At 41.6% G+C, this 14,143-nt stretch overlaps 1 protein-coding gene across 4 annotated transcripts in view; it reads right to left on the bottom strand.

Moving 5' to 3' along the window:
- Pli (E3 ubiquitin-protein ligase pellino) overlaps nt 1-14,143 on the bottom strand; it is a 339,132-nt gene that overhangs the window by 209,007 nt on the left and 115,982 nt on the right. For all 4 annotated transcript variants that reach the window (XM_071591522.1, XM_071591520.1, XM_071591521.1 and 1 more), the window contains one exon: nt 8,053-8,436. In XM_071591522.1, the coding sequence (XP_071447623.1) occupies nt 8,053-8,436 (384 nt within the window). The remainder of the gene's footprint in view (nt 1-8,052; nt 8,437-14,143) is intronic.

Below are 14,143 nucleotides of genomic sequence, written 5' to 3' on the forward strand. Positions count from 1 at the left end.
CACAAATTACCTCTATGGGGGAAGGGTAACCTTAAAGGGGGTTACAGATAAAAAATTTGAGACGCTGGGAATTATTAAATTAGGGCTGATGACCGGAGCAAAAGTAAGAAGCCACAGTTTTCAATTAGTGGATGAACAAGTCGCCCTAGAAAACGATGGAATAATTGGTAGCGATTTCTTTAAGGAGACGAGAGCTCAAATAAACTTTGCGCAAAGAATGATCAAAATGGGGAATGTTGTGATACCGTTTGATACGGAAATAAACAAAGAGATACGGGTAAAGGCGGTCAGACGGTTAAAGCTACCTGCGCGAAGTGAAGTAATAGTGAAGTGTCCGACTGAGAGTGTTGGGGAAGGACTTATCGAAAAACAATCAGTTGCTCCTGGGATATATTTGGCCGAGTCGCTCACCATGGGCATGGACGGCGAGTGTCTAACTAGTATGGTCAATATTAATGAGAAAGACGAGGAGATAGTGCTCCCCGAAATAGAGCTGAAAGCGGTAGAAACGGAAAAGGAAATTTTGCGGTTAGAAAAGGCTGACCGAGTGTCTGAGCGGAGGGCTTTAATGATCTCCCTTCTTAGACTGACTCATTTGAACGCGGAAGAAAAGATGGAATTATTGAAAACCTTGGAAGGATTCAGTGATGTATTCCACCTACCGGGAGACACTCTCTCATGCACGAAAGCAGTGGAACATGCAATTCCAACTCCTTCCCTTGCAACTAACCAAGCGATAAAAAGTAAACCTTACCGTCTACCTGAGGCCCATAGAGAGGAGGTGAGCAACCAAATGGAAAAGATGTTGAAGGATGGGATAATTGAGAAGAGCAGTAGCGCCTGGAATTCCCCGATAATAGTGATCCCTAAGAAGATGGACGCCTCCGGAGAGAAGAAATGGAGAATAGTGATAGATTACCGAAGGCTGAATGATGTTACGGTGGGCGATGCTTTCCCCCTCCCTAACATAGCGGAAATATTGGATCAGCTGGGTAAAGCACGCTATTTCTCCACCCTTGATTTAGCGAGCGGGTACCACCAGATACCCCTAAGGCGAGACGACCGGGAAAAGACGGCGTTTAGCACACCCACTGATCACTATCAATTCTTGAGGCTACCATTTGGATTAAAAGGAGCCCCAGCCACATTTCAGAGGCTTATCAATACTGTTTTGAGTGGGCTACAAGGGATCAAATGTCAGGTGTACTTGGATGATATAATTGTCTATGCAGATTCCCTGGTGAATCATAATGAGAGACTGAAGGAGATATTGAAGAGATTACGGCAACATGGCCTAAAACTGCACCCAGACAAGTGCGAATTCCTGAGGAAAGAAGTAAACTATTTAGGGCACGTGATCACGGAGGAAGGTGTTAAACCAGATCCAGACAAGGTGAGAAAAATTCAAGAGTTTCCTGAACCCAAGACCACCAAGCAACTGAAAGGATTTCTTGGATTGGCGGGATACTACCGCAGGTTCATCCCTGAGTTTAGCAAGATCGCCAGGCCATTGCACACCCTGCTAAAGAAGGAAGTAAAGTATGAATGGAGCATGGAGCAACAGGAGAGTTTTGAGAAATTAAAACATCTCTTGACGAATGAACCTGTTCTCCAATACCCCGATTTTTCACGAGAATTCATACTCTCCACCGATGCCAGCAACGAGGCATTGGGTTGTGTGTTATCGCAAGGAGTCATCGGTAAGGACAGACCGCTGGCTTACGCAAGCAGGACGCTCAACAAGGCCGAGAAGAATTATTCGACCGTGGAAAAGGAACTGCTAGCGATTGTTTGGGGGACAAAATATTTTCGTCCTTATCTATACGGAAGGAAATTCACCATTGTGACCGATCACAAACCCCTAGTGTGGATTTTCAGTGTGAAGGATCCGAGTTCGAGACTTATGAGATGGAGATTGAAGTTGGAAGAGTACGATTACCATATAGTATACCGAAAGGGAACTCAAAATGTAATCGCGGACACACTCAGTAGGGTTCATCATGTTTCCACCCCGAATAAGCCTGGAAGGGAAGAGAAGGAAGATGATGAAAATGAAGAAGGAAGAGAAGAGAAGGAAGAGAAGGAAGATGATGAAAACGAAGAAGGAAGAAAAGAGACGAAGATCTCGGAAGAAAGAAGAAAGAAGATTCTCCACGAGTTCCATGACTCACCAGTAGGAGGTCATCAAGGCGTAGCGAGAACGTACGAAAGAATAAAAATGTATTACGATTGGCCAGGTATGAAGACAGAGGTAAAGGAATACATTAGAAAATGCGAGAAATGCCAGAAAAACAAAGGTAGCGACAAGAAGACAAGAATGCCTTTAGAAATCACCAGCACGCCGGAGATGGTAATGGAAAAATGTGCAATGGACATATGCGGACCATATCCAGTGACAGAAGGGGTGAATGTAGTAATATCTAGAAAGGGCAAATGCGTGAAGGTACACGCGAACAGATTGAAACTGTTTTTCTAATGTTTTGCAGGAACAATGAAAGGGATCGCCGCCGTGCTGATAACGACAACGTGGATCTTTTACCTGGTGGCGGGATTCGATTATACGGTTACCAACATCCGAGTTTCCCCTGGGTTATATTATGAGCACGAGGGAGAAGCTCAGTTATATCATTCTGAGTGGAAGTTAGTTTGTTACGTTGATTTAAAAAACCTAAATGAACAGTTTAATCAAGTAAAACAGTATGTCAGCGCGACGGAGGGATTTTGCAATAGATATCAAAATACCTCCTGGGCGAATCTAACAGACTGCGCGACCTTAATACAATATGCTGCGCACAAATTAGAGGAAATCAAACAAATTAAGGGACTGATTGCGCAGATAGCTAAACCGACTGAAGAACCGTTAAGGATCAAAAGGGGAATTCTCAATTTCGTAGGAGAATTGGGAAAGGTATTGTTTGGAACTATGGATGACGAAGACGCTAGCTATTACAGCGAACAAATAGGGAAATTAGAGGAAGAACAGAAAGACGTATTGCAATTGGCAAAAGAACAAATGACGGTAGTTAAGTCCACCCTGAAAACAGTGAACACGACCATTCGAGGGTTGGAGCGGAATGAGGAATCCCTGATGGAAAATTTAAAATCAGTAGAGGAACACATTAGTCAAGACGAGGAAGAAATACGAAGGAAATTCGGGATAGTTTCTGTAATGATCACTGTCAACAAACACATGATCCAGCTGAATAGGCTAATGGAGGAAATAAGGAGAAGGTATGAGGTACTGCTGACCTCTATTATAAATGCACAAAAGGGTATAATGCAACCTCACATAATAAGTCCGGCCGAAATAGTAAGGATAATGAAATCTGAGGATACCCAAATACCTAAAGACCTATCCTTACCCTATCCTTCGGGTGTGACTATAGGCAGTGTCTTACAAAATTGTGGAATTTGATGTGTTTGTAAACCATAATGTGCTGGCCTATATCCTGAAGATCCCGCTGACGGATCGAGTACAGTTCAATGTGTATCGTGTGATTCCCTTTCCCATAGCCTTAGGATCTAAATTTATTTTTATTCAACCGGAGAAACCGTATATTTTTATGGATGTTAATAAGCAGTATTACTGCAAAATTTCCCATAGTGTTTTCGCCAAGTGTAAGGTAGTGAGTGAGCATTGGAGGATGTGCAAGCAAGAATCCCCCGTGCATTCTACCCGCTTCAGGGAAGAATGCGAAGCTCAACTACTACAACCCATCAGAAAAATACCTTCTGATTGTTCTAAAAGAATTGTAGAGCTAAATGAGACCCTATGGACCAAATTAGATGGTAATGAGTGGTTATGTGTAGCACCAAAAACTGAAAGATTAACCATACTTTGTGAAAATGAGGAAGCCACTGATGTATTGTTAAAAGGTTCGGGTAAATTGAAATTCTTGAACAGGTGTAGAGGATATAGTAACAATGTAATGTTTCAAACTCAAATACGTGTAGCCTCAAATACCACCAACAAGGATGTGATACCTGATCTAAACATTATATATGACTGTTGTGAGGACGATGGGGTCAAACTAAAGTTTGAACAAGTGAAATTGTATGCACCACTTAAACATGTCACTAATAATTTAGAAGACTTACAATATGCTAGCCATAAGGTGGATGAAGTAGAGAAATTAATATCGGAACAAGAATGGAAACTACACCATTCTGACAGAGTGATGCATCTGTCCTATTTAACTATTTTAGGATTAGTGGTGATTGGATTGATGATTTTATGTTATTGCTGTAAATGTTGTCACAGATGTTTTCCAAACCATTTCAAATCCTGTAAAGAATGTGAATCTTTTAAGGCCATAGTGTTTAAGCCAAAGTTTGTGAATAAGGTAAACCTGTCGGATGAAAGATTTCCTCAAATAGAAGAGGAAATTGAGCTAACTTCCAGTGTTGTGCTACCATCCCCTGGGAGAGAGAGACGATCGGTTTCCGAACCTGCCCGAGGGAAACGCTAATGAAACAGAGGAAAACACCTGGAAATAGGAGTTTCCTCTTCTCTGAGGAGGGAGGTGTACTGGTCGCCGCCCAGAAACGATGAGGGGACCCAGAGACATTCTGACAGAGGACAGATGACCAGCGATAAGTTGGGAGTGGTAAACCATTTTCACCTCTCGATAGATATCCAAGTGACGACAGATATACCCAAGAGTCTGGACCAAAGATAAGTGACGACAGATATACCCAAGAGTCTGGACCAAAGATAAGAAGCGAGATGGTGGGAGAGATGAACCATACTCCCTTATCACCAGACGCGAGGAGGGGTCAGCAGGCCAAAGGCCACCCTGGAGCGAGAGACCATGCACTCCCCTCCCCTGTTTTCCTTTCACCCCCACCCCATCTCTCCCCACGGTGGATGAGTGTATTTAAACGCCCCAAAAAGGGAAAGAAGGGGCGTTCTCTGATTATTAGACTTGTAGCTCTTGGACGGGTCACGTCAGACCCAGAGGGCAGCCATTGTACTCTACTGTAACTCTAATAAACTCCTTGTTGATTCTAATTTACTTTGAGTAATAACTCTTAAGTGTCCAAAGACCCTACCGGAGATTCTTCGCAACCACTCGAGATGGATCTCCTTTTCCATGTCTGATCAAGAGATCACTACATGTCATACGCCGGCCTCTGAAAATAATTTCCAGAACTTCATAGAACTACTGGAACTCGCGGTGATCATCAGTGTTGAGTAGGGGTGGTAGGTCAAAACACCATTCCGAAACATGGTGTCCGTTCCATTCCAACAGTTTGGAGCGGGAAGATTCGCTCAACCGACCGACCTTTACACCCCCTGAATGGGTCTCCTTTACATACTACATACTCGCTCTCAAGCGGAAGCACAGAATTATTTCCGCAGTGGTCTTCCACAGACAAAAGCTATCGATTCTATTCAGTGACTTCCTTGATCAAGGCCAAAGTGAAGTCGTCATAGCATGATAGAACCGTGGACACAGCATCCGTATGCATGACGGTGCTGTAGTTTCACCTAAACATATCAGAGAGGTGAAAATTCCTAGAAAAAATCCAACATCCATATTCATGTGTTTTCCGTGCGTGTTGCTAAAATGAAATTTAATGTACTTGACGCTCCCGCCATGGCAAAAGAAATCAGATTACGAAGAGTCCTGCGGAACGATATGGGTTCCAATCGATACCTAAATAAAATATACTCGAGAGTATTCGTAGAGATTTGATTGAAACTTCTGATGCTTCTGACTTCATTACTACGGATTGCATTACTTTTCGTCTTGCACTATTCCAAAATTATAACAGTTTCAACGGAGACGAGCGTCGGACCCCATATATATATATATATATATATATATATATATATATATATATATATATATATATATATATATATATATATATATATATATATAGGAGACGTTCTCCAGCAATTAATTGCAAACGGTAATCCGCAAATGAGATTCGCTGATTACGGGTGGGGACGGAACGAAATTGAAATTGAGCGTATTCCATTCACCGATAGAAGAAAGGTTTAAACACGGCTTCAACTTGAAGGCAGTGCATTAAATTACGACGCCAATCTCCGATACGGTAAATTTTACCAACACTAAGAACGTCATAAATTATCGAAAACCTAACTTACTCGACACTATGTGATCTTGAACCTTTTTTTTCAGTATTCGCAAATTCGTCGAGTAACAGTGAAATTGACGAGGTTTCAAGGAAAGCCAACCATTAAACTACAAATACCATCCAAAGTAAAGAAGCCTGTTTTTCCTACTTGCATATGCAAAACCGGATTAACATTTGACACTTAACTATTTTGATTCTACGGTGATTTTTACAAAATCTAAGTCAGAACATAGTTTTTGAAAAAAACTAACGAGTGAACTACATTTCTATGCATGTATTTCATCGTCACAGAAACTCTTGGGCTTTAACTTAGGAGAAAAAAACACAATTTTATCTTTGCTTTTCTACAGAATAGACTTTACTCGTCGACTAGTTTCGTTTACACAATAAACATCATCAGGACTAGTCCTGATGATGTTTATTGTGTAAACGAAACTAGTCGACGAGTAAAGTCTATTCTATAGAAAAGCAAAGATAAAATTGTGTTTTTTTCTCCTAAGTTAATAATGGAATTCTACAAAGTTAAGGCCTCAACCATTCAGTGCATCTTGGGCTTTAAATTACTATCTATTGAAAACATTTTCCATTTAAATCAACCGTATTTCGTGGAACGTTATTGCTGAAAATAAAGAACACCGCTTGTCCACTTGTTAATTAGAATATAACGCCTAAGTTTCAACATCATGTCCTTAGACAAATAAACCTAACGTAGGCAATAAGTTTACCAGAAATATACACAAGTTAATTATTTTACCTAATTTATAAGTTAAGCTTACCCAAAATATAATATATGTATACCTAAAGAATAGATGTAAAGATCTAATTCATATGATAAGTATACCTGATGTACGTGTGTATGCATTAAGTATACCTAAAGAATTTGTTAAGTATAACTATATTTAAAGTATATACGTTAAATACACTTTATGTACACTATAAGTATACCTGAGTATTACCATTAAATATCCCTAATGAATATCAAAGTGTACCATAAGTGTTATCACATACAAGTTATTTATATAAGCTACGACAGAGCCCTCTGGAGTGTTACCAACTCTAACCAGGTTTTGAAAATCTAAACTACTTCGGACCAAGCAGTGTGATTGTTACTGCGAATCTGGAGAGTCCGAGTCGTGGAATTAATTTCCTCACCAACCACATCGTGGGCTCGGATCAATTAGTGCCGTAACTTTACGAGATCCTCTTATAAACCTCGGAAAGGTACTTCTAATAGAAGTGTGCTTGAGGCTGTCCCAGGCGAGGAATTAATTTTCCCATAAACAGCCACAAGGACGCCATAAGTCTAGCACATGTTTGTGTGCTTCCTGTTATTGTTGACCCCAGGCGAAAATTTAAAAATTCCCCATAGACAACCTCAAATTAAATTCTTTAATTTATTGATAGTTTCAAAACTTTTGGTGTCGGGAGAATTTTTCCCCATTTATTTATTTAAACGCAATTGATTTTCAAGAGAAAGATTAAATTTTCAAAAGAAAAATTGGAGCATTTCAGAGCAAAAGAAATGCAAATAGATTGAATTCCTTGTGGAAAAAAAAACGTTTAATATTCGATCTACCATACTGTGAGCGAATTTTGCTTAACCGTTTACGTGATCGCACACACGCCATTTGAAGATAATGCAACAGAAATCTAATAATTACCTTAACAAACAGTAACAAATTCAGTTTTTCACAAAAATACAAATTCTTTTTCCAAACAGTGTGTGAAATTTACAGGAGAGTAATGTGTTTATCGTGTTTTAAAACTTCAATGTAAATGGTGCGTTGTAAATTACTGTTTGGTACACTGTTACCTTTTATTTACTTCCAGTTTAACTGTATTTCCACTAATCTTGATTACTAACGGTCATATTTAGACCAGATAAACGCGGTTGCACTCCATGGGTACACACACACAACACACTCAAAAACTCTTTTGACTTACCCCAGGATGACTAGTTCCCCGTATTTGACCGGCGTCTGCTTGGACTGCGGGTGGTGGCGCAGGTCTCCGTTAGGGGTGGTGGTGGTGTCTGCGGGGGCGGTGGTGACAGCGGCCTCGCCGGCGGTGGAGGCGGGTAGCGGGCTGGAGGCCGTGGAGGCTGCGGCTGAGGCGGCGGCGGCCGGAGGCGAGGGCTCTTCCGTCTCCGCACCCGACGCCGAGGCCACCGGTGACGAGGCGGGCGCCGGGTGGTGCGACGACGAGTGGAACCGGTGCGGCGTTGGGTGGTGGCCCTGGTGATGCCCGTGGTGGTGCAGGAGGATGTCGTGGTGGTGCAGGTGATGACCTCCGCCCCCGTGGCTCGGAGATTCCCCCGCTCCGTCCGACCTGGAGGAAGCACGGGAGCCGCGATTAGGAGGAGTCAGGCATTTGCTGGAGCGCTTGGGTACCGAGGGCGAACGGGATTTGCGACCGGGGAAGCCCTCGACACCGCGGGAGGTGGTCGAGGCCATCCGTCGAACGGTCGAAACGTTCACCCAGAAAAACCTCTAAATGCGAGAAAGGTGGAGACTAGTCCGGACCGGGGTTCTTCCACCGGCCAAGGCAGACGCCCTACTCCCCAGCCGTCCCGAGAGGGACCTCCCATTACCCGCGCCGCGGTAACAGGATTACCGAGACTGTGAGGGAGAGGGTGAACTTTCGTCACCTCCGCGAAGCTGGGCAAGGACGGAGACGGCCAAGGGTTGTCTCCTCCGGCTTCGGAGGGAAGCCAGATCGGTTCCCAGAAACCCATACGCCACTATGCACACGCATCAGCCACTATTCTTAGGACGCATTACGAGCCGCGCTGCTCGCGAATGCAAAGAGCTTTCTTTAATGCGATCTATCCCCTAATCCCAAGAGGCCGTGGGTGACGTTAAGCCAAAGGATATGCGAACGGTAAGATTCAAACCGAAATATGCACTCAGAGCAAACCCCCCCCCCCATCCCTTAAACCCATAAAAGGCGGCACACTTAATAAACCTCTCACACCATCGATTGTTTCTCCCCGGTGAAAAAGTCGCAGAGGGCATAAATAAATGCGCTTAAGGCGGTAGCATTTGCCGCAAATTTCGAAACGCTCCGCGAAGACGACCCAATTGGGAGGAAGAGGCGTGAAGGCGGGATGGAAATGAAAGTGAACGAAGCCGAACAAAGCCAGGAATACAAAAGGAAACACAATCCGTCCGCTAAATTTATGAGCATAAGGGAATCTGGTGAATGGAAATAGATATTCTCCGATGGGCGGCTAATTCTCTAACTCTTTTGCGTCTCTGATAATTTGAAGCAGCCAACGGACAAGAAGTAACTAAACGGCGTAATGTCGCGTTCAAAAAGCTCATTTCTCACGGCTTCACAATCGTGTCCGTACATTAACCAAGAAATAAAAATATGTATGAATCATTGAAATGTGCGTGATGCTCGTTCGTTTACATTAAAACCTCGGTTCGTTAACATGGTGTGTGCGAAGGGTCATTCTTCCCGTTTGTCATTCAATTTTCTTTCAACAGCTCTGGGAAATCCCAGAACTGTTGCTATTCTTAAACAAGAAATATCAAAAAAAAGGTATTGTATAAAGACGCCAAAAAAACAAGGGCCGCTACGTAGAAAAAACACCATATCATACAAGCTCAAGGAGAAAAAAAGGCAACGCCGTTCTCGGCAAAGTGCGCACATCGGCAGGATTGCGTACGTTGACGGAAAACGATTTTCATTTTTGGGAACACTCTTTAGCCCAAGGTATAAGAAATCAATAACCACACAAGATCCTCAACGCTCAATAAGATGTTACCCCGGCCTTTGACTCGAGTATTTCTTAATGGACATAGAGCTAACAATAAAATACACCTATCATGACCTGCAAGTGCAGCGTAAAATTAAGTTTCCGCTAAGGGAATCTGAAATCAAAACAAAAGAATATGACAAGCGCATAATAAGCGTCGGAAGGCATCAGAAACGGCGGGGAAGGACAGTTCAAAAAGATACTGGTAAGAAGCGGTGGAAATGGATATTTGAAGATCTACCACTATATGGCGTTCATAAGCAAATACGTGACAGAGATGACCTCTTCCTTCATTCCCCATAACCACTTTGGCTCGATGAGTAGCTCACAGTTTACGGTACAATTATGGCAACAAAGCATGGCATTTCTATGATACCTGTCGACCGAAAAGGTTTATAGCGGGGCTCTGGCCCGCTTCCCTAATCTTTCAGTCAATTAAATTTTCCCTTGCGTTTCATCATACGGCATCCATCTAGTGAAAATAAATCCGCTAACATACCCATCTCTCGCTTAAAATTGTTTGGAGAAGGTTTACACTTACACTATCATTAGAGAGCTTGTATACTGTCTCCGAGCTTTGAGAGACGGGCCCCTGGGTTTTGGTGACCAAAGATTATAAATTTTGGTTAAATTATCATTAGTCCCAACGATTACATTCTCCTCCACAGCCAAAACGCAATAGATTTGATTGTGTATCTACATGGCATAACATCTGAGGCAATGTTTTTCATGTTTTTTTACCCCTAGAAAAACTATGTTGAGGGGTTTCGGAATACCTATTCTGATGCCTGTATGAGAGGGTTTCGGAGTTCAAATATGCAGGCATTAACAGGTAATAGTCAAAATCACGAGTTTGAGCTACGCCTTTAGATCGAGCGTAATAAAACAGAATGGTAAATAATTGAAGGATATTAAAACGAAGAGAATCCGAGAAGCATGTACAAGATTTTACCGCAAAAATCATCAAATATACATGATAATTAGTTTTTAAAACAATGGAATGAACGTAATTCAAACAAGCATAAAGCATTTCATGGCTAACTGGCATGCTCATCACATTCCTCTCATTCAATTTGATGTTTGAACATCTAAACTATATTTTTCAAGCTCATGGAACAGCAATAAACAATTAAAAATTAACAGTACGTAGTTACGTTTCCGCTTCAATGATCCGAAATTGCGATTTGCAAAAAAAACTTTTGAAACAATGAGTTCATCATTTTTCATAAACACAAAAGAACTTAAATATTCTACCTCGTCCGAATTTTCAAAGGAAACGATGTTTTTTTTAACAATGCAAGAGAATATATTTAAAAAGGAAAGCAATGTCATTGTTGAGCTGGGAAAGAGTAAAAACAGCCAAGGATTAAAGGCCACACGATTTACTTGATCGCGCATACCGCTGTACGTGCCACGTAATAGGTGTGGAAAACAGGGAGTAGGACTGGCAGACAAGGTAGACGGCAAATGATGTAGAAGCACTCACGAGATCAATATAGATTAAGACTAAGAGACTAAGTAATCTAACACATCCGATTTACAGCAAACCATTTCCAACTAAACACACTTTCTAACCTACCTTCATTTCGTACAACGGGTCTATTCTTTTTTCCTCCGCTTATCTTACTTAATAATTTTTACTTGCTATCCACAAATTTCCCCCTCTCAAATACCCTCGGGGACTTAAACATCCCATCACCGCTCGATCTGCTCAGCCCACCCACTTTTCCTCACTACACCGAAATTCACAAATCAACCTCTTTCCGTGCCACGTCTTATACTTTGTTTGTAGTCTTTCTGTCTATTTTACTTCCTCCCAAGAAGGCAAAAGTAAAAAGAAAACATCCCATCAACGCTTACCCTCTTGCCTCAACGACAAGGTTTCGGAAACGTGCAAAACTATGCTCAGTCTAAGTATTCACTAATGTTCTCTTTACACCTTCTACTGGTCAAGGTCATCAACTCTCTTCTTCTTGTAAAATTTTCTTCGCCTGACGTAATTCTTCTTCTGATATCCCTACTACTTTGATGAATCTTCGTCCAAAACACTTACTAAGCAGGTGAACGGTTCTAACAGCTGTAGATTAGGCCACCCAATGTCTTATTTAACTTGGGCTTATTTCTTTAGAACCTATTTCACTTGTATCAATTTTTATTGCGTGCATATCGCCCTAGTCCTGCAATGAACTCGAGAAATGGTCGCAGTCCCTTGGCCAACTGGCTAATCACAGGCTGATTATTCAAAAATCTCTTTTTATCAATTCCCCACCTATTTTCATTCCTATCTCCCACTCTTTGCGAGCCTATCTTCTCATTACTTCGTGTACACATTGTAAAGCACGCGTCATAATAGACAGCCCTGTTTTTGCCCCATGCCGACCACTGACCATCCTGATTCTTCAGCCATTACCCACACTTGTCAAGTCTAAGACATGCCCCAGGTTCTGTCATATCGCCTATCATTCCAGTTTACTCGTTAATAAGTTCATTATTAATGTCTAATTTACTCCGTCAAACGCCTTACAAAAACTGAAGAAGAAGCAAATACTCATTTGCATGCCAGAATGAAAATACCATTTGCACACGCATTATGTACGTCTTATCATTTCCCATTATTTATTGCAAGCCAACGACCGACGCTCATCTATCTCGTCGCGCATGCGCATTCCCAGCATCGTTCTACGGGAAGGGAAAATTGCAAACCCCTCCCTTTCCTTAACAGCGGATATTTTACGTAAAGTCAATATTCTCATCACGTTTCGTTGTTTTCGAAAAATTGCGTAACGTTTTCACAATCCATCAATCCGAACGTGATTACTGATATTCTCGACTATCATACGTAAAAATTCACGCAATAAGCAAATGTAAGTAGTTCTTGTATAGTATTTCTACTGGAAGCAACGAATGAATGGCCATGACACAGTCATTTACCTACTCTAATTATGTTGAAGTGGAACACCTAGAAATCAAATTCACCCAGCGTTACGGTTTGAAAATAGAGTAATACCGTCATCCCAACGGCGCCTTTCAATTAGAGTTTCGCAGCTAACAAAGTTTGCAAAAATGGAAAATGTACTAATGGAACACTTCAGTCATGCTTAAGCATGCCTTTCAGGTAGTTTTAGCTTTACGTCGGTGAAAAACCACTAAATTATTACTATTTACTAAATCACTAAAATTTCCACCGTAGAAATCGGGCAAAAATGAAGCAAGTATTTTATTTAAACAGAGAACACATCTCGAGAATATGATTTTCATTCAAAACTGGAGTAGTAACACCCGGTTTCATAGACTAACATAGCAATATCTCTGTTCCCACTTGCTGAGTATAAAATGGATCAGTCCATCCCTCTCTATAGTTTCCAGTCTACAACTGAAATATTCATCTACCAGGAAAGAAATTATTACGAGTATACATGCTTTCAATTCATACATATTTAACTCGAAAGTTTATTTTTAATTGAGGCAAAAACGAATTTGCGCAAATGGGCGATGAAGAAAATGAATCAAATAAATCCGGTACCATTTCCAATGATGGACCGGTCTTAGACTTCGCTTCAACGTCAGATTTCCCCTCGGACGGACACAAATACCACATCTCTGATGGGGAGCGCGTGTGAAGACCGTGCGTAGTTGTCCCGAGGTCTTTCTGGTTGCACTCCAGCGAAAGGCGCATTCGTCGATTAATCGATGATCCAACACGAAGATGGCGACACTGACGCAAGCGTCGTGCATATGTCAAACCTCATGTCATAACCCTCGGCATGTCCTGAGCGTGATACGAACCAGATTCCCTAAGCATTCTTCGAAATATTTCACTAAACTGCATCGTTTTTACGCACCTAGGAGTTAAAAAAGATTCGGAATATCAAGAATTACTGAACGGCGCAGTATCCAACGGAAATGACCCAACTGCACCAAGAACTAAACATTATACTTTATTAAGTAGGCTATATAATTTACACTTTCAGGCTTTACTTCGTGGAATTGTTTGATGTCCTTATTAAATGAGTCTGTGGAAAATCACAGTCATATAAATTAGGCTATAGTTTGTATTGACCTTGCGGAAATTTTAACATACTCGCAAATGAAACAAATGCGCAATATTTCACACTTGCAGGTGAAACTGCTACAAACGGTTTCCACAGTTGGCTCATCTTCGAATAGATTACTTGAAAATACCATACATCGCCCTTGAAAATGACATAATTGTCGAAAATGGCAAAGTGTGGAATATTACAAATTGGTTCCATTTGCGAAAAATCACAAGGC

The sequence above is a fragment of the Hetaerina americana genome, unplaced genomic scaffold (assembly GCF_022747635.1).
Source record: "Hetaerina americana unplaced genomic scaffold, ioHetAmer1.1.p SCAF_48, whole genome shotgun sequence".
In the NCBI taxonomy this organism is placed as follows: Eukaryota; Metazoa; Arthropoda; class Insecta; order Odonata; family Calopterygidae; genus Hetaerina; species Hetaerina americana.